Source organism: Papilio xuthus, unplaced genomic scaffold (genome assembly GCF_000836235.2).
Source record: "Papilio xuthus unplaced genomic scaffold, Pxut_1.1 DF828142.1, whole genome shotgun sequence".
Taxonomy (NCBI): Eukaryota; Metazoa; Arthropoda; class Insecta; order Lepidoptera; family Papilionidae; genus Papilio; species Papilio xuthus.
Window position 1 is genome coordinate 1,521,032 of NW_013530507.1, and position 22,399 is coordinate 1,543,430.

A 22,399-nucleotide genomic window follows, 5' to 3' on the forward strand; every position below is an offset into this window, starting at 1 on the left:
CTATGCCACTCGTCTAAAGGAAAACCAAATCCAAATTACTACGGAAGATTATTGCATGTTCTTGAAGTTTTTACTAAACTTTCTTCAACACGACTCCAGTTCGGAACAGTTGCCGGAATTCTGTGATATGCTCTTTGCTAAAGAATACTTAACAATATTGCCGCAATTTCAAATAAAAAGGTAAGGTTTTTATTTTATTTTTAAAGCAATCTCATCAAATTCATATTACGCATTTACTAATCAAGACCATATTTATTCTTGTAATGACTTCCAGAAATAACACTACAGTACGTAAACTAACTACTCTAGTTTTGGGTGAATTTCTTAACGTATTAGCTTCTAAATATCTGTGCATTAATGATAACGAACACAAGAAAATGTGCTCTAAGGATATACACGTAAGTGTATGTTAAATAATTTTCAAATACCTGCATGACCGAGCTTTGCTCGGTATTTTTTTTAATTGTGTTTTATGGAAATTATATTTTTCGATCTTACCGATGGAAAAAGTTAAGTTTATGTTTAAGTTGATTATCGATAAAACACGAATAAAATGACATTTTCTAAAAATGATTCCTAGCTAGATCGATTTATCACCCCCGAAACCCCCTATAAACTAAATTTTATGAAAATCGTTGGAGCCGATTCCGAGATTCTAATTATATATATAAGAATTGCTCATTTAAAGATATAAGATATAGTTTACATAATAACTGTCACACAGTTTAGTTTGCTTAGGACAGATTACTTGTTCTTACTGTCACACTAAGCGTTGATTAATAAATCACTATCACTCAAGCATCAGATATCGACCCTAAGGGACAGTATCTTGAACTATTAACCGTTAGTTTCTGAGACCGAATCTCGGAAAAAACAAAGGTAACAATATGTTTTTAACGTGGATATTTATCACTCAGAAATCCACGGTAAGACTTTGCGCTTGGTAGTTTTTATTGTGTATGTCCATTTTCAGCATGGTCTTGTGGAGTTACAATACGGGATAGAAAATCCTCAAAATTTAGGTCAACAGCTAGAAAAGACTCGTCCATACAGTTTGCTTATTTACATCTACTTTCATAGCCAATCATCAGACAAGTATTTTATGAACTTTTTTTTAACATACTATCGTTTTCTGTTTAGCTTTCAATATTCGTTTATAGCTTGATGTTATATCTTTTAAAATAATTTAACTATTATATTATATTAAATACAAAAAGAAATCTTCATCTATAATTTCTTACTTTTGGATATTAATAAAAATAATGTTTTAAAGATTATTCATCATCATTATCAGCTCACTATACGTGTCCAGTGAGGGGCTCGGAGCCTACCCTAAGTTAAGGGTGATTAGGCCATAGTCAACCACGCTAACCAAGTGCGGGTTGGTTGACTTCACACATATCTTTGAATTACTTCTCAGATATGTGCAGGTTGCATCACGATGTTTTCCTTCATCGTAAGAACGTCGGATAAATATACATATGTAAATCTGAACTCGAAAAACACATTGGTACATGGCGGGATTCGAACCCAGGACCTGCAGATTGCAAGTCAAGTGCTTGGCCCCTGAGCCACCGACGTTCTAATGATTATTGTTTGTTGATTATTATTACATTTGCAATTGTTATTTAGGAGATGTATAGAATACGAAAAGTGTCTAATTTTTTATTACTTTTTTTTAAATAAATCGACTTTTTCAGTCCCGAAGAAGCCACAGCCCGGTTACTGCCGCATTTACTAAAGCATATTTTACATTTACCAACAACGCTTAAGCCACCTTCATATATTATTAAAGCTCTTTGGCTTGTTTTTTCTGTAAATATTTTCACTTCATATATTTTTAATAAGACATGTTATAAATCCATTTGTTGAAATTCAGTTATGTTTCCTTAAAGATGTCTACAATATCCAATACTTCGTTGATAACTTTAGAAGAGCGGGTTTATTTGGAAAAGGCAAATCAGCGTTTAATATTATTATTACAACCGGACGTTTCTTTATTTTATACGCATAATCCTGCAATATTATTATGGTCATTCTCTTCTTCAAGGATTCCTGATTACATTCGTACTGAAGTTGTAAGTAGTTTGTATTCAATGTTTTTCATTTATTGAGTTTCGTTTGACTTAGATTTCATTCGACATGTAGGTGTAACTTTTATAGGGGTACTAGCTGTCGCTCGCGACTCCGTCCGCGCGGGATTAAAAATAGATGTTGTCTGATTCTCAGACCTACTCAATATGCTCACAAAATTTCATGAGAATCTGTCAAGCCGTTTCGGAGGAGTATGTGAACGAAAATTGTGACACGAGAATTTTATATATAAGATTGATGCATATAATATACAATATAAAATTATTATGTATGTATCATATCAGTACGGATATGGTGTAGACTCTGGAAATAAGGCTTTTAATTTTTAGAGTTCCGTACCTCGAAAGGAAAAAACGGAACCCTTATAGAATCACTGTGTTGTTGGTCCGTCTGTCTGTCAAGTCGCTTTTTTTTTAATTATATAGTATATTTTTTTTTGTTTTACGTAATTTTACGTTGACTTTTCAACACGCATTATAAAATCATTAACTACATCTTTACAATAAACTATCACTAATTAATTTAATAATTTCATCACAATGTATATGAAAGAAAATAATTTTCTAGCTGTCGCAATGGCTGAAAACAGAAGATTCTTTACCTGAGGATATGACAAAAGAATTTGAAGTGTGGAAATTATTATTGAATATTCTTATTAAATGCAAAAATGATGGAATCGTATCAAATTGTATGGAGACATTAAATTTGTGTTTGGAAGAGGCTGATGAGGAATCCATGCAGGCATTTTCTACAGTCGTTTGGTCCATGTTACCTGAAGTCTTGTCGAAATATCTGATAGATTATAGCTATGAAATAGGTATAATTATTGTGTAGTTTAAATATATATTCAAGTAAAATAAATACTATGAAACTTCGACAAAGTTTGAATTTCAATGAAATCAAACTTCGTCAAAAAACATTAAAAAAAACTCAAGGTTTACATCATATTTACTTATTCATTTATTAACCTTATTCTTAATACATTTCATATAAAAAAATTAGAAATTATACAAAATATATTATATTAAAAATAGAGCACCACCGGCTGCGGAATCCCATGACTCAAACAACATCCTATTCATATTAATACGACCACACTGAAGACAGGCCTCAAGTGGAAGCTATTCCGTCCGATGAGAGTGCGTCCCGGAGGCCTAATTTAGTCCTCTTTCCCTTCCCATCCTTTTCTTTATAAGGAAAGGATGGGAAGGGAAAGTGGACTTTCCAGATGAGAGGATGCATGGAAAAGGAAGATATTTTCTTTCTGTGCATCCTCTCCTCCGTCGATTGAAGGTAGGCAAGGCATATGCAATTGCGTATGTCTATCGGCAACGGTCACTTCGCTATTTCAGCGATTACAGGTGACCGCTCGTTCGTTTGCCACCTTTTGATATAAAAAAAATAAAAAGAAAATATTATAGATACGACAATAATCAAATATTTTCAGAAACAAACATATGTCATTTAATGGATTTAGCAACAACCTTATATCCTTCAGAAGTAGATCAGAATGTTTGCATTAAAATCGCAGCTCTACTTACCGCAATATTTTCAAGACAAAACGTTGATCATACAAAAGAGAGAATCGAAGTTAGATATCATTATGAATACGTTTGTTTAAAGTTATGCCTGATTTTATTGAGCTTGGCACATAATCGTCATGACAATAGAGGTATGGAAACACATTTAAATCGTTTATTCAGGTCTTACTTCTATAGTTCTAAATTATTGCATTCTTTGACGTTTAATGCTTAATTAAGCGGTGCTTAGTTTAGGATTCTTATACTAATTTTGAACTAAGGGGTTGTTGCGTCAGATAGATACATACACAAAAATCACCTTATTGGTCTACTAGTCGAAACATTTTATCTCTGCTACTACCTAGTTGCAAAGTTCTCTTACTCGTAGACAAAAGAGTAAACTCTAGTAAACCCTGGGTTTCCATTGTTATAACGCCTGTGTAAAACCTGTCCCTTTGACGAGAATATGTTTATGTACTAGTGTTTCGGCAATGGAAACCCACACGAAAAAAACTATCATTTTATTTCTTCATACAGTTCTATTGACATTCACAAATCGAGAAGGATTCCTCCCAGCTGTATTATCTTCATCAAATCATTGTGATGATCGCGTGGCTTGCGTTGCTTTACAACTCCTTTGTTACGTCGTACGTTACTTCACTCAAAACAACTACCAGGTCAGTATTACAGTGCAATAATTCATATGTTCTTGTAAACATATAAAATGTAACAAATACTACGAAATCAAATAAATAGTTATTATAGGCAATAAATATGTTACGTGATTTGTTACGTTGCTTTGCTAAGAGACCATTAAAATGACGTAAAAAAAACTATATACTAAATGACTGTAAAACATGATATGTCGTTTAATTTGACACAAATTATTCAAACAAATATTTCTTTGAGTAAATGGTTTAGGGAAAAAATATGAATTCAAAAGGTACTTCATTTGTTTTCTGACAAAATTGTTGGTTTTGGATGTCAACAAAGAAGTTGATATCTGTCTTATTACTAATATTATATATGCGAATATTTAGATGGATGGATGTTTGTTTAAAGATAGCTCTGTAACAACTCTACGGATCTCGCTGCAATTTAGCATAGATGTAGACCATAGATTGAAAGGACACAGAGGCTACGTTTTTTTTAATTACGCGCGAAGGGAGTCGCACGCGACAACTAGTACTTGATAATAACTTATTTTTTTTTATTGTATAATCTTTGATTTATTATCTATATTTCACAAAAATAGCCAAGGTATGTGCTACAAGTTCAAACTGAGCAAGTTATAAAATCATTACGTAGAGACAGTGCGAATGAAAGGTCCGCTTTGCTCCTACAATTCGTATGTGCTATGCTAAGCTATGTTAGTACACCGCTCGCTTTGTCCAGTGAACTTAGCACTGCGCCCTCCAGTAACCAGCAATGTATCGCGTTGCGAGCTCTCATGTTTAGGATCCAACTTAGCCTTTGTTGTAGGGTAAGTAAAATGTGCTTATTCAATTTTATAGTAGAATTAATTTGGTTACTAAATGTTTGAAAAAGTGATAAGCGTAAAGAATTATTACCTATAAAAAGCAGTACAGCAGCACATCACTTGCACCTCTTACGTATTCTAAATATACCGAGGTCAACTGTATTTTTTTTTAACATTTCCTAGACTTCCCAAATTATGATAGAATTATACGTTCTAAATGTATAGACGTTGTCATATATCTTGACGGCTCGAAATAAACGAGTCATTGCGCAGAATACAATGTTAGGTGAAGCAGGCCATGAAGATATTTGAAAAGACGTATACCATCAAATAACAAAGTATTGCTTCAAATGCAGGATTCGGACGACCAGAGAGCAGTTGGATGGAAAACTTTAACATCGATTTTCAAACATGCAGTAATTTATAAAGGGGATGCAAAGTTAGTTGCAGTACTAACATCACAGCCATGGACACACACTTTAATAAGGTTCCAACTCACGCAAAAACTGACGGATGAGTTTCTATCATTTGTTACCGACTGGCTAACACTTCTACAAATAACATTACTAAACTCTATGGCTGGTAGAAAATGTTACATATCTAAATACAATCCCTTATCTAAAACTCTATTGTTACTAAAAACTAACTTACAAGTAAACGAAGAAGGTGAATTGAATCAAAACATTTTGAAAATCGTTGATAACATTATCGTAGCCGCAAATATTGCTTGTTAACTTTTGTACTTTGTCATGTTATTTGGAATTAAATTGATAAGAAAATACATGTGCGTTATGTGTTTTTTTTTTGAAAAATATATTGAAATCATGGCAACGAAAAACTAATTAAGAGAAACAGTATGTTATAAAATTCCGCATAAAAGTAGAGAAAAAGCATACAAAAAATATTAAGTACTTGCGATTGCTGATGAAACAATAACAATAATATTGTTAACAATTAAAAGTGACAGTAGTTATAGAAAGCCATACATAGTTCTAATTAACTTTCTATTTTTATCGATTGCCCAAAAATAAGCAGACACTTTCCATGCGTTTTGCATTCCGAAGGACGAGAGAAATTATAGCTGCATAGCTATAGGCGTAGGAGCTCGCTTTGAATAAAAATGAGAGTGAAAAGGAATGACAATACTCGATTATTGTTCGTTGTTATTGTAATGTCTCTTACATAAATTATATTTGCTTTTCAACGCTGCATGGAGAAATTTAATAAACTTTTCTCAATAAATCTTCGCTGTATTGGAAGACAGATTGGGAAGAATAATGTTGACTTATATCCGTTAAAAAATAGATTTGTTATAAAACTTATCTCCGTTTTATGACAGGAACTTGACAAATTATTAAGAAAAAAGTATTTTGCTACAAACAAATTTGGAATCGAATTACAGATACATAGATACTATTAAGTTATCAATTAGGTATTGTTGCCGACAGATACGGAACCTCTTTACATGTTTTTTAATCATAATTTTTATATTTTTGTATTTGGAACTTTATACATTTTTCCTTCCTTTTTGTCTCTGTATTTTATATTAGTTGTAAATATATCCTCTAACAGTGCGTGCTTATCTCTTCATTTTCATAATTCTATTTTATGTTTTCATTTTGTCTTTTAATTTTATTATATAAATTCCAAAATTCATCGTAATTCAACCGCTCTTTCCATCCTCATATTTTCCGTCGTCTTTAGGTATTATATTGAAAAACAATTAATTCAATCATACTCCATCATTAAGATGCTTTATAAAGCCATACTTTTGGATTACAATGACGTCACACTTCACAACTATTATGGTTGCTACAAATTTTCCGGCAGTATTTCGCGCACCCACCATCCACGGTCTTGGTAAACTATCGCTGCCAAGCGGCTAATGTTCAGTCGTCTCTCAGCAGTGTTCAGTCGTGCAACACGACACGCGCACGTTAAAGTCCGGTCTAAATTAGGTCCGCACCCGACAATACATTCAGTTTTGTGACAGTGATGCTGCAGTGTGTACACGCCTTTATATTGTGATCGTAATGCTTATTGTAAGGACGATAAATAGATTAAGAATGAACAGTAAGTTTTATATTTAATTTCTCTTAAATAAATGTTATTGGCAAAAATTGTTATACTGAGGCAAACTTTGCTTGCATATTTTCAAAATAGAGACATAAAAATATGTTTTAAAAACATAATATTAATTTAATTATTTTTAATAAATAAATTTGCAACGACTAATTTAAATTCACAATTATTAAATTAAAAAAATAACGTTGACATAAATCCACTTATTTTTTTAAAAGAAATATGTTTTCTTAATGCTATAGTCGAAAGAAAGTTTATAAATAGAACAGTATATATAAATCAATTAGCTTAGTCCACCGTTATTACTTAGTGGTGCGTTCAAATGCTAAGCGTAGTGCACACGAGCGCACTCGTACCTGTTTAGGAAAAAGTCGGCTCGCGATCCGCTTTTTACTTTGATTTCTACTGATACATATTAAGGATCATCTAGAAGATTCTATCTTAAACAAATCACATATTCTTTATGAAGATAGTTAGTTTTATATTTTAAAAGCATTTCATTTTTATACTCATTTAAAAACTTTAATCTGGCGAGAGAAAGGACATAACAATGCATATTTTAAGAATAAAATTTATTTCCCTGTTAATATTTGAATTATCATCTTGCCCTAAAATAGTTTTACTAAGATAAATAGAAAGTGAAACATCATCGATTATTAGCAATTTCACTTCCATTATACTTGAAAACTGAGACACGAATTAAAATCTATTCTAAGACTCAAGTTTCATGCTAAGGCATGCATAATTATTGCTTTATAAAGGCAAAATCGTGCCACAATATTTCTTTCTTTGGAACAATAAAGAAAAATCTTATTGATGACATAAAAATAACAATAAGAAATCATAGTCGATCGTTATTATATTAACTGAAATTGACCATCTAGAAATACAAATTAAGCATTTCGGGGGGACAATACATTTAAATTATTTCCCCAATAATTTTTTCTAATTAGTTTTATATAAGTGGAAACAGAGATGCCGAAACCCTCCCGAAACCTGAACCCAAGTGTCAGTTTCAATTAAATATTACGCGGAACTAAAAAAAATATATTAGTAATCTATGTGTTCTTCCAGACTATGTTCTACGTATACGCCAAATTTTTTCAAGATCCGTTTTGGAAAAACCTTCTAGCTAATATCCCAACATGCATCCATCCAAACTATTGCAGTTATAATATTAGTAAGATAAGAATTAATTAATATTTCACACTTGTAAGTATCTAAAGATACTATAAAGTCAATGTTAGTGTTCTACTTTATTTTTAATTCTTAACAATTAGTACATAAAATTCGCGAATCGTCAGCCATGATATATGTGCCGTAGCTTGATAAGTGAGTCATCACGTGCTTGCAGGAAATTAATTGAGTTATACAAACGGAAGCAAACGTAAATTTTATTGCTATAACTGAAACGCAAAAAGAATCAAATACCGTAAAATGGTATCGATTGATTCTTGCATAACTAACAAATATAAACTATATTTCGTTGTTTTTCGCGCCTGAAAGAAAAAATGCGATTACTATTATACAATTTAAATTGACTTGAAGCTTTTAAGTTCTCTACCAAGTAAGTCTTTAAATTATTTATGTACTACGAATTTGTTACCACAGCAAGCTATGTAAAACTGAAGAAAAGCGTGAGTGGCTTATGTTATATTCAAAGAATTTATTTCCCACTTAGAATTGAATAGCGCCAAATAAAACTGCCACTAAAAGCTAAAAATCACGTATCAACCTATGTTGTGTTAGGAAGAAAATCCGAAGATGAGCCAGTGTATTGACTCAACACTAGTCTTACTAAAATATTGACAGTTATGTCCCTCACTTTGTAACGAAGGCACATCATTCGCGCCAAATGTTTCTAACTAATACTATCTAAAAGTTAATACATGTGTCGTATATTTTTTCAATGGGTAGGAAATAAAGGTCTTTGACTGTGTATTAAAATTGATCATGTCTATACTATTTAAACTTTCTAATTACACATGTCCACTGCATGCCAATAACAAGCAATCAAGTAACGTTCGTGGCAAATACTATTTAATTCAACATAAACGGTCTTAGCGCTTACATTTACTATAAGCTTATATCACTGATAAATAATTTTATAATTTCTAAAAGTGCTTAACAAGAATTATACGAGGATTTTCCATATTTATAAAATAAATGTATTATTCTACTTTTATCTAATGTATCACTCACGAAATAAATATCTCCTTTGAGTTGTAACCGTTTTGTTTTTATAAGCGTTCAAATAGTAGTTGCTTTATTTAAATAAGATTAACTTTCTTTCGACTTACTTTCATTAGCATAAAAACCATCACAACTTAGTCATTATGTTACGCTTAGTTAACACTGTTTTAGTTAGACTGAAGTGTTCATTTAATTAAAAATTATTTGCACAACAAAATTATGTAATCTTTTTACCATTTATGAGGTCAGTATGAATATCCTTTTTAAATTATCCACATACATATAAAATTGTAGCATTCAACATTTTTTTTCCGCAAAGATTAAAAATGAACCAAAAAAAAAATGAGTTTAAACGTGAAAAATGAAGATTCTATTTTCAATAGTACTTAAAATTGTAGCATTCAACATTTTTTTTTCCGCAAAGATTAAAAATGAACCAAAAAAAAAATGAGTTTAAACGTGAAAAATGAAGCTTCTATTTTCAATAGTACTTAAAATTGTAGCATTCAACAATTTTTTTTCGCAAAGATTAAAAATGAACCAAAAAAAAATGAGTTTAAAAGTGAAAAATGAAGCTTCTATTTTCAATAGTACTAAAAAAAATATGAATCAATAACTTAAGATAGATAAATAAGATAAGAGAGCGTCGGTGGCTCAGTGGTCAAGCACTTGACTTGCAATCTGCAGGTCCTGGGTTCGAATCCCGCCATGTACCAATGTGTTTTTCGATTTCCGATTTATATATGTACATTTATCCGACGTTCTTACGGTGAAGGAAAACATCGTGATGCAACCTGCACATATCTGAGAACTAATTCAAAGATATGTGTGAAGTCAACCAACCCGCACTTGGCCAGCGTGGTTGACTATGGCCTAATCACCCTTAACTTAGGGTAGGCTCCGAGCCCCTCGGACGTAGGTGGGGACGTATAGTGAGCTGGTGATGATGATGAACTTAAGATAACTTTTTCTTTAATAGGTATACCAAAAGTAAGATAATCTGTGTAAGTGGCCATAATAGTTTAGAGAAAAACTATTCCCCTACATTTCTCAGTTTCTTTATTCATTTTTATTGGCATGTTTCGGCCAGTACTCAAATCTATGTAGGTTTTAATCTACAACAAATAGTTTTCACTGTAAAAAGTGCAGGAGCATTTCGTAATTGGTTTATTAAAATCGCATGCGTTTAAAATTGCAATGTAAATCACGCATTTTATGCAACTTGAGTAGCGTAGCATAATATCTTGTTCCTGTTTCCAAGCTTCTAGTAACAGAATTACATCACAGAATTACAGTTAATTAATTAGTTAATTGCTTAATTAATTTTCTGTTTCTATTTTCAAAACACTCCTAAATCTATTGTCATCGCATTTATTTCAAAGAAAATGAGAAGGATGTACATATGTGTTTTATAAACGAATGTTTGGTAGTGGAAACCTACGTTTATGTATTCATTCAGTCAGGTCAATAACCTTAGAACTCCGTACGAAGCTTATTTTTAGAATCCTTAATGAAATCTTGGGATTAAAAGTAAGAGTTATTACTCTTTGTTAACATTCCTATTTAAACGTCAATCATATTGGGAATGATTCGAAAGGCGTTTGCTTTCCGTTTATATTTTGTTTGACTGTCAATCGAAAAAAGATTTCACTTAGTTGGGCATGTATGACTCATCATAAACATAAATTAAAAATACTTATAAAATATCATCATCGTAAAATAGTTTTTTTTTTTAAAATAAAGTAACACTGTCATCATTAACTGAAATCAAAATGAGCGATGCCAACCTCTTATTCGTTATTACCTTTTTTGTTATTACTTTTCCATTAATCTCATAAAGTTACATAAATACTACGCTATAGAAATTACAACAAACTTATTTATTTTAAAATTTAATTATAAAAACGTTAAAGAAATGAGTTTGGAAAAAAAATTCGTAAAGAAGTCAATTTGTAGTCTATTTTCGTCCTTGAACTTATATCTTTCAGTTATATTTTGTCATATTCCCGAAAAAATAAGTTTTCTTTTTTTATCGTTATATTGAAATATGGTTTAAACGTTACTTTATTAAATGTAAAGAAAGTGTCCTCACGATCCGTGTGTCAGTAACCACGTCGCGTAGCAAGGAAAGTGGTGACGCAGCCAACTCAGACGGTAAGGTCACGGGCACGGAATGGTAATCGACCTACGAACAACGCTCGAATATATTCAAACCATTTGCTTATTGTTATACTTTACAAACTGGATTATCTTACTCATAAATATTACATCGATTTTTACTTTCTATGGCTCTCCTCGAGGACTTTTCTTTATTGATTTTACTTCTTACGTTAATCTAATTTTCCTATTTTAAATGAATTCTTGTGGCACTCGGAGTCATGTAATGGTTACTTACGAAGACTCTGTGTTTAGTTAAAGTTAATTTAGTTTAACATTAGTATTCAATAATCTGTTTTTCAATCGTCGATGTCTTATAAACTGCGATTTACTACTAAAACAAAAGACATCAACGCTTGAGATTTTAAGATATGTCTCGTATTCTTAAAAAGAACGATTTTTCATTCTTTTTCAATCATTTATTGTGATAATCTTAAAATATAAGTAAATCTTTTCATTGGAGTAATTTTACAATCTGAATTTTACAGAGTTACAATTTTCTTTAATGTGTTCATGTTAATTTTACCTTTATTTGTTTTTTTTTAATTAAAATATTCATCAAAAAACTAAAACCTCTCCTTTACTTTTTCATTAACTGTATCTTTCAAAAAACATATTATAAAATAAATACAATGTATAATAATATAACAAATGTATACATATTACATAAACAATTTAGTATCCGGTATGCTGATTAGGTGAAAATAAGAAAGAGTTTATTTTTGTACGATGTAGGAAATGATTTAATAAATCTAAATCTTACTAATATTATAAATGTATGTATGGATGAATGGATGGATGAAAGTATGTTAGAAGATATCTGCAGAACGGATCTATGAAATTTGGCATAGATGTAGAACATAGTCTGTAAGAACAGATATAGGAAGTGCTATCACTAGAATCCAGTGGTTGACAACCTTGTCTTAATATCGCTATGTTTTTTATTAATATGACATTGCATCATATTTATTACTTCTTTTTCCCATACGCACAATCACCTTCCCACAACACCGCGTCAAACAGATTATACTTTTTTAAATAAAAAAGTTCAACAATGGAAAATAAATCAGACATACAACATCGTGGAAACATTTCGTTCTGTTTTATTGATCAAGGAAGTTTTCGAAATGTAAACATTAAGTATGCATATTTTTTTGATTGACCTAGCAGTTGCCCGCGACTTCATATGCGCAGAATGAAAAAAAAGAGTAGTAAAAAATATAGCTTATGTCATCCGGGGATAGTGTAGTGTAACTTCTCAATAGTTAAAAAAAAATTAAATCGATTAAGTAGATTCAGTGCCTATTCAATACAAACAAACAATCAAATCTTCCCGTTTTTAATATTAGATAAATTTGCGTCACATACCAACTCGTCGTGTTTCGTTTAAACTTTCGTAAACCTTAAACCAGATGTACTAATCTATAAAATATTGAATACGGTCATTTAATAAATTCAAAGCAAATCATAAACAGCTCACGATATCCATTGAAAGATTATATAACAAATTGCCACATTTATGATAGATCGTTGCAAATATATTGCGATTATATAATAGTAAAATAAACCTTTACATATTCTAGGTATTTACATAGTTAGATATAGAACAGTTGGGATTGGGATCAATTAATAAAACATTAAATTGTATATAAATTTGAATGACTGCATTTCAAAGGAAAATTGATGCGATTATTTCAACCGCAATAGCGAATACTGTTCTATGCGACACAAATAGAAAAAGAAAAGTAATAAATAAACTACCACCCATTTTAAAACGAATACTAGTTTTAAATTTACTATAGCGAGACATATAACCTTTTTACTAATTTTATCGAGAATAATTTTTTTAATCAAAACAAATATTTAATAATAAAATTAATCTGGAAAAATTACTATAATTTTATAAAACAATATAATTCTAACAATTGTAATCTTAAAGTAAAAGTATAGTCAATAATTAAATAGATAATGAAATTAAAATGATATCAAGTGATTTTCAAAACAACCGTGAAGAAATTTCTCTGTTCGACCAATGATTCGCATGAACATACATTATGTGCCAGTGACAGTACGCCATATTGTCAGCTTGCACGCTCTATAACGCTTACAAGGCTATAACAATACGTGTATGCTGTCTGTTGTAATACGAAAACTAACATCATACAGATTATTTGCCAGCAACTAAATCTAGGATAACATCAAAAATCTTTTTATGTTTGAAAATATTAGTCATCATCGTCAACAACCTTCCTTGTCCCTATGGAGGGTCGGCACAATATGTATTACTCCTCCATACATCTCTATCAGCCTTCTTATCTGAATAATCTCCCTTCTTACGCATATCCTCTTGTAAATATTTATCCATACATTCAATTTGTAAAAACTTGTTATTAATAACCATTTTAACTCGGTTAGATTATACTAGTATATGTCTCATGATAACAAGATCGGATATTCCTGTACCATTTGGCTATTAAAGCTTCCAAGATACTTGAACTTTAAGCTACGAAATGTTCTGAAGACTGTCTTCTACAATAAAATAAGTAATTAGTAGTAAAATATGATCCCGTTGTTCGTTCCTTTAACCATATTGGCCTGTGCGCGTGCTCTCTCGAGCGAGATACGAGCATAAAAATGTATCTGTTGGTTTCTCGCGGCGAATAGCTCGAGTGAAAACCGACACGGTCGGCGGCGCAGCTGCGCGGCGCGTGCGCAACTCCTGTGCACCATGTCACCTACAAATGCTTGTACACACGAAATATTGTCATACAAATTACAATACGAAAGGTATATTGACCCGGCGACATAGATTATCGAGAAAAATAACGATTCAAATATGTAATTTTTCTTATTAAACTCGTAGAAAGTTTTTTAATTTGATTGAAGTGCCCACATCAATCAAAGTGAATTCTTAAAAAATATAAGTATGCACTAGAAACCCTAAGTATGTATTTAGTAGACTGTAATAATAAAATAACTCTCAACATACAAACCCAAATATAATACCTAATTTGTATTACCTACTTTTATCACTAAGCTGTAATTATTCAATTGAAAAGTTGTTCGGATTGTAACTCTCGCTACTGGCGCTTCACCAACGAGGTCGATATACACGGACGCTGCTTAGATACTAATAAATACATTATCCAACTGGCAACTAGCTTTTACTATTTGACACAAATAATCTATAGAGAAAAAAATATATATTAGAATCTGTTTCACGTTTGAGGCTTTGCGTAGTGTTTTTTTCTATTATAGTTTTATGCAACATACGAGTACAAACTACAATTTTATCTATGAATACATTGTTATCTAGTTAACTAAGAAACTAGAATAAGCCTCTATAAATGTGATAAACATCTAACAAAGTCCATCACATAGACCAACAATCTAACATAGAAGAATTCAGAAGTAATATTGGAAACGTATGGACGAGACGTGGGAAAAATACACTACCAATCCAAAAACCATATCGAAAACTATCATTATTTATAAACTTACATAAATCCATTGCGATATATTTAGTTTGAAACGTTTTAAAAGAGTGCTGTAACTTATGACTAAGGACTCCCCTAGAAGTATAGTTATATTTGTCAACGAATTTCACTTTCACTGCAACATAACTGTCAGCCGAATAGGACATCATATCATATTTTATTACTAACTGCTGTCATAAAAACAAACCTTAAAAGTAACACGCGGTAATATTTCGACTATGTATTATAAAAGTATGACAAATATAACGCGTTTTATTACTTATTGCATAATAAAATGTGTTTAGATCCAAACATTACCGATTCAATTTGATTAAATTAATTACTTCGTGTATAAATAGTTTATCAATAGAAATGATTATTTTTTCCATTGTAACTCCTAGTTCTTTATTTTACTTTAAGAATTACACTATTAGGTGGTCACATTATTGTAAAAAATCTACGTTTAAAAACTATTGTGTGATATTAAATCACTCACCATTTGTTTTTGGGACCAAATGAATAAAATATGTCGTCATCCTTGTCATTATCTTTGACAAAACAGAGATAACAATATGTTTTAAACGGGGATTTTGGTGTCAGAAACCCACTGTTAAACAGTATCCGATCAGCATTACGAATATAATCACAATTAGGCAACTTTCGTAATAGAAGTGTCCGGGTTCGATAATAAATATTCACCAGGTGTATGGTGACCATAATTCTAAGGTATGCGACGTCACGTAGGACGAAGCACGTAATACTAGAAAGTGATAACGTACGTATTATTGTTATAAATTACAGAACCTTAATTTCTAGTGGTACTTTATAATAGTCATTATATAAGAAGGCAATCTTTTTAATACTGTTTCTAAAATAAACCCTACAGAAGATAGATTCTTAAAGATAACATAGCAAATTACATCTAACGGTTACGAATTGTGTTTAAAAACATAGTTACGATTCATTTAATCGTTGCAAATGAGTAACCATTGAAAATTAACATCTAATAAACTGTTTATTCGTTTATTTCATTTTTAAACATAGCTTCACGGTTACTAATTAAAAATTTCCATAGAATAGTTATGTCTACAAACTTCAGACGTATTTTTAGTAGTCGACTACAAGATATGATTTTTACTCTACATTTTAAAAATTCTCACGAATCTTTCACAATATAGGAAAACATTACCAATAAAGGAAAAGGAAATTGCTTATTATATTTAATTAAATTATTACAAAAAAGAAAGGACTTTGATAAACAATTGTGCAAGCAATCGTGGGAATAAAAACCGTGCGCCGCCGTCGTCTCGGTCAGCCGATACTCTGACACGCTCTAGATACGAAAAACCTGTCTGACCGAGTTTTTGTATTTACTTCCACATTCATATGAGAACAACTAACGCACAGTCAATCATTCAGAGTTTGTTTTATTCTATTAAAGAGGAAAGTCTCCCTTTACCGCTCTGAACGTCAAGTTCAAGAACATTCCACAACGACGAAGGTTTCGCGTAACTGCTTAGATCTTACAGCTGCTTTGTGGAATACTCTGTCCTCAACGCTATTTTCAAACAGTTAACATTTTGGCATTTATTTTAATAGTGGTAGAGCCCGCTTTAACATCTTCGCACGAATTGGCCCGGCTCGCCCGGTGAAATACCACGACCACACAGAAGACAGGAGTGAAGTGGAAGCTATTTGCAGGTGGCCGCTCGCTCGTTTGCCACCTTATGATATAAAAAAAAATCAAGAAAAGAGCAGTACACTATTCTTAACGGTCGGCAACGCATCTGTGATTCCTCTGGTGTTGTTGGCGTCCATGTCAGATTAATTAATAATCAGCGATTCATTACTCGTTTTTCCTTCTCTCCTATAAAATAATAGTTTGTTTACCAGTGTGTTTGAGGTCAGATTTCTTTCTTTTTTTTTAAGTGGTAAGTCTATTTATATAATTACGAAAAGCCTACAATATTCATAAACGTCCATTTATATAAGAAGTAATGAATAATGAATGATTATATTATGTAGAGATTAAGAAATATGACCGCTGTCCTAATTTTGTACCACACTCCATTTTGTAGACATTTTAGATGAATTTCTGTACAAGGTCAATCTTTTTTCCTAAAAAAAGTTACCTAATATTTTACATAACTACAATCTTATTAACATTATAAATGCGAATGTTTGGATGGATGGATGTTTGTCCGTTTGAAGGTATCTCGAGAACGGCTTTGTGGATCTCGCTGAAATTTGACACAGGTGTAGAAGATAGTCTGGATGAACACATAGGCTACTAATTATTTTTTTTAAATTGTGTACGATCGGAGTCGTGGGCAAAAGCTTGTACTACAATAAACAAATAGAATACTCAGTCTTGTCCATCGCTGTATGAAATTTTAAATATATGTATAATATGTTTATGTATGTGACAATTACAAATACATAACAATCAAGTAGTCGGAAGTATATATACAAAACATCGTAACTGTTTGTTTCGTCAGTTCCCACGGGCACTGTTATTATGTTTTTAAGTGACAACGGTTGAATTTCACTTTCGCATGCGGGAAATATTGCAAATTGCAGTTGACAACTAACAACCAGCAATTCAATGTGCCGTGCGACTTTCATACATCGCCTACAATCGTATAAGGAACTATTTAGGTAACAGAACGTACATATTAGGACGTTTGTTTGTAGGCGTCCACAGAACGGCTCAACAGATCTTTCTAAAATTCGGCTTAGATTTAGAATAGAGTCTGGAAGAATACAAAGGCACCAATTAAGTTTTTTTTTCAATTTCGTGCAGATGGAATCGCGGGCGCAAGCTAGTATAAAGAAAGTAATAACAATTCATTTATAGTGGAAACAACAGACATGACTATTAAATGACTTCAATTAGGTCGTTATAAAGTGATTGTTGCAGAATGAATACAAATAATTACATTTTCTAGCTAATTGCTTAATAATTTTAATTTAAAATAGGTATAAAATATTCTCAGGCTCCAGATGTATCAACCAACTGAAGCTTCACTAAAACTTTAATCAAAAATGTTTCTTATGTACAATTTATTAACCAAACATGTGTCGTTTATTCCAGGTGTCAAACTGTGGCTGTGCGCGGCAACTCTACAGCTTCTGTTGCTGACTGGGGGCTGCGAGAAACATCATCGACGCTCAGCATCTCATGGAGTATGATACAATTTTAATATCAGACTGTCAAAGCGATCAAATCTCTATAAGCGCCTTTTTGTAGCATTTTTTAAATGTAAGAACGTCTCGTTATTTTGATGAATTTTGTTCCAGGCACTACCAGTTTCGAAAAGCGGTTGGAGACCAGTAGTGAGCTCTAACGGTCTCGTGTACGGATCATTTGGCACAGCTCCACTTCACGCGCCGCAATACAAGCTACCCGTATATGACTTGTACCCTTCATCGGCACGTCCGGTCGCTACGAGAGACGCTGCCAAACTAACGTCGATCGCGCAGTCCTACCGACCGACTACCCACCGGACGGTCTCCGCGCCACCCGCCGCTCCTGCTAATCAACCAATAAACTCCTATCTCAATCCCTTCGCCCTACCCAACAACGGGCTATCACATTTCAAATACTTCCAAACTTACCCCTTAGATGGTTACGTCGTAAGGAACTCCCATAATCAGTTCGCACAGCGTCCACAACAGAAACATCCGAATAAACATAAGCAGCCTGCACACACCAACCTCCTGCAGCAGTTGACAAGTATCCAACCTATACATTTCGGGCAGTACCAAACACAGAAACCATTAGACTTGTACTCGAAACCAATAGATTCGTACGGAAGGCCAATAGATGGCGGCAAGAGACCACAGACAGTCACCGAGATCTACAAGCCCGAAGTATACCAACTGCCGGACACCACGAGCCAACAGCAGGAGGTGAAGACCGCGCAGCAGCAGACGTTCTCCGGGTACCACAGCATCAGCCCGCTCGCAAACTATGCATTCCAGGATAGTCCCCTGCCATCAAGCATATTAGGTAATGCGATGCCAGAGCTAAATAATAAATTCAGTAACTTTTATTGTTCCATTAAAATCTAAAAGTTCGTTACAATCTACTGTCTACAAATATGTAATGACTTTTTCATTCATAATTTATATTATCTTTCCAGGTTCTTTCGGATCTTTTGGCGTGCAATCAGTAAAAGCAAGGGAACCAGCTTATCCAACGACGAAATCATACGCATCACCTCAGCCTACTAAACAGACCATATTCAACTCGTTCAGCTACACGTCAAATAATAATTTCAAATCTACTCCAAGCGTATTCTCGGTCACCACACCGAAATTACAAACGATACAAAATCAATACCAATTCGGCACTACTGTTAACGATTTTAGAAATATACCAACGCCACAAACAAAAGTTTCCAACCATCCGAAGATAGACCCAAATGCGAACGGCAAAGGAATATTCAAACCTAGCCCACAGGATCCGTTTATAAAACCGTACCAAAGTTTAGATTTAAACAAAATAACAACATACAACCCCGTTATTCAGACAACGACGCTGCCGAATAGTTTCTATTACACCACACAACATAATGTTCCAATTCATAACAATCAAAATCAACAAAACGCACAAATACAAAACTACCAAAGTCAACAAAATGTAAACTACAAATATGAAAATAAAAAGAATATTATTCACGATAACATAGCCGCTGGTGTAAATCAACAAAATGCACAAAAATACGCAGATCCGCCGAGAACACAGCTTCAAGAGACTCCCTCTAAAATATCTAATCAAGGTCATTATGAAGTCACTGAAAATCACGATGACATTATTACTCATTCATCTCCGTGGATGTCGTCATCAGAACCGCACCGAAACAATCTAAAGTCCAGCGAAGAATCAGCACTTAAGCAAGAAACCTTCGATGGAATTTTCCGGCAGACGACTACAACCCCCTATCCTGATGTCACTGACGAATTCGTTATCGTTACCGAGAGCGAGAAAGGCTATGAAAACTCTTTGAGCTACGACGGACAAGTCGAAACACAAAGTAGGCGGCCATCGGAGGATGAATTCGAACCTATTGATAGAAATAAACTCAAAGACTACTATTACAAAGTATCCACGCCGTCTTACGGTGACCATACATACGCCAGACGAACAAAAAAACCAACGGAAGCGTCTAAACTGATCCAATCTGATGAAACGACTAGTCAAAGCGCTAACAATGACCATGTACCAATAGAGGCTCTACCGACGCTACCTCCGAATAAACACTTCAAACGTCCGAGCACTCCTGAACCATTGGACAAAGATAGAATACGTAAAAGGAATAAAATACGTAGACGTCGTCCTGGCTTTGCTAATGGTAATCGTAACAATCAAAATAAGGAAGAAACAACTACTCGTAGATATGAACAATCGTCGTCAGAACCGACACTTACAACCACAGTAACAGAAGAAGTTTATACAATAAGACCCCGAGTCAGACCAAGTAAACAAGAACAAGGTCAAACAACACCTAGCGTGACTACAGATTTCACCACAAGCGCCTTGCCCACCATGTCGCCAACTGTACCGACTATAGTAAGGAGGAAAATTGCTTACCGGCGACCACTGACAACGCCAGCTGAAAAAGTTGAAACCACAACAGTCACATACCGAGAACCCGATACAGTCAAAGAATCACCAATTATGAAGATATCGTCTCGACCTCAATTATTGAAATTAACATCAAGTATTTATGAGTACAAAGCCAGCGAGGTGCCGGATTACACTCACAAGCAGGACGAGAAAGATACGCCCACTAGTGATGTATCAGTCAGCTTAACTGACTCACTCAAGACTTCAGATGAAATACATAAGGAATTTTCATTCCATAGAGACGTTAAACCTGTTGAAATCAAAGAAACGACAACGGATGTATTAAAGGAGAACAACGAGTTTGCTTTCGATGCAACCACAACTGCACGGCCAGAAACTACAACACGCACAGTAGGAAAAAGATTAAGACCGAAGAACAAACTTGATAGACCTAAGTTTAACGTTAAAGACTACAGAAATAGACTCAGCAGTACAACTAGCACAACAGAAAAGACCGTTGAAAATACGCCTAGATTAAGATACGCTCAAAGGAAAGCTCCATACACGGAAAACTCAAGCAACGATAGCGATAATGCTACAGATAGAAAACGATTCACACCCAAAGATCCCAGACACAGACATAATAGAACTGAAAATAACGAGCAGATAGAAAGAGAGATACATTCCACACGCCAGACGGGTAGACAGAGACAGACAACTATTGAAAGTGAATCCACTACACAGAAAATATCATCAAGAATCCGAAACGGTTCGCGAAGACCTCGCCCTACGGAAGATACTACTGAAACGTCCAGTACTACAGCTTACAGTAGAAGACCTTTACGTAAGAAGATCAAAGACTCAGAAACAGGAGAATCTGTGCAAGATATAAGCGTAACAGATGCCAGTGATATAAAGAGTGAAATAACATCAGAAAGGTCTCGGTCTGAGAGTGCTATCATGAAAATAGCCGATAAAAAACACCAAGATCATATAGAACGTTTGTTCGAGCAATCGAAACGAGTTTCCGATTTAACATTAGCGGCCAGTAAGGATTATAGCAATCCAGGAATGTTCAAAACTGTATCAGGTAGTAGTAGACGAATACCTAATTACTTCACAATAGCAACAGATGACCCAATCTTACCTATAGAAGCGTTCTTCCCACAACTAAACCAAAAGAAGGAATCCTAATTTGAAATTAGTTTTTCATTAAAACCAAATTTTCTTCAATTGCCAAAGCGTGTGGACTATTTAAAAAATAGTGAACAGTGTGTTTAAATACTATATCTGCATCTGACTGTTTATAAATAGGTTACTCAGAGGCTCTTTTAAATTACTGATAGTTTGTATTATGGAGTTTGGTCACAAAATAATAGACATCCAAATATATGTTAGGAAGAAAATCCGACACTGTACCGGTGTACTGGCGCAACACTAGCCATACTAAAATGTCGACATTTATGTCCCTCACTAATCATTCTGACACTTGACGTGTCAACGAAAGCGCGCCATTCGCGCCAAAGAATTCTAACTAATGTCCGAAAGTATAGATGTGACTTAAAAATAAAACCACTAAATAATTATCGTGGGAAAGAGATTTTCAGATAGTTTATAGTAATTTTCCGAGATTTTTTTTAATCTAGGACACTTTTAATATCATGGTATTTGTCGTCGTTTCCATCGCCTATTATATTGTGACGATTCTAATTATTTTGTAAGTCTGTGTGAGATTATATTAATCTATAAGTTATGAGGTTATATCCTTGTTCGTATGTGTGTATGATTTAAATATTTATATTAACTTAGTTATATAGCGTGTAAA

General features: G+C 33.3%; 1 protein-coding gene across 1 annotated transcript; it reads left to right on the forward strand.

The window, feature by feature from the left end:
• The first annotated feature begins 6,988 nt into the window (after positions 1-6,988).
• LOC106114541 (uncharacterized) lies at positions 6,989-22,386 on the forward strand. The gene is made up of 4 exons (XM_013307800.1): positions 6,989-7,167; positions 18,097-18,188; positions 18,303-19,014; positions 19,148-22,386. The coding sequence occupies exons 1-4, from the start codon at positions 7,128-7,130 to the stop codon at positions 21,766-21,768; spliced, it is 3,465 nt and encodes a 1,154-aa protein (XP_013163254.1). The 5' UTR covers positions 6,989-7,127; the 3' UTR covers positions 21,769-22,386.
• Positions 22,387-22,399: the final 13 nt, after the last annotated feature.

Coding starts and splice junctions, on each gene's coding strand:
- LOC106114541 (XM_013307800.1), top strand. CDS start 7,128: ATGCTTATTGTAAGGACGATAAATAGATTAAGAATGAACA. Junction 18,189..18,302: donor GACGCTCAGCATCTCATGGA/GTATGATACAAT, acceptor ATTTTGTTCCAG/GCACTACCAGTTTCGAAAAG. Junction 19,015..19,147: donor CCTGCCATCAAGCATATTAG/GTAATGCGATGC, acceptor TTATCTTTCCAG/GTTCTTTCGGATCTTTTGGC.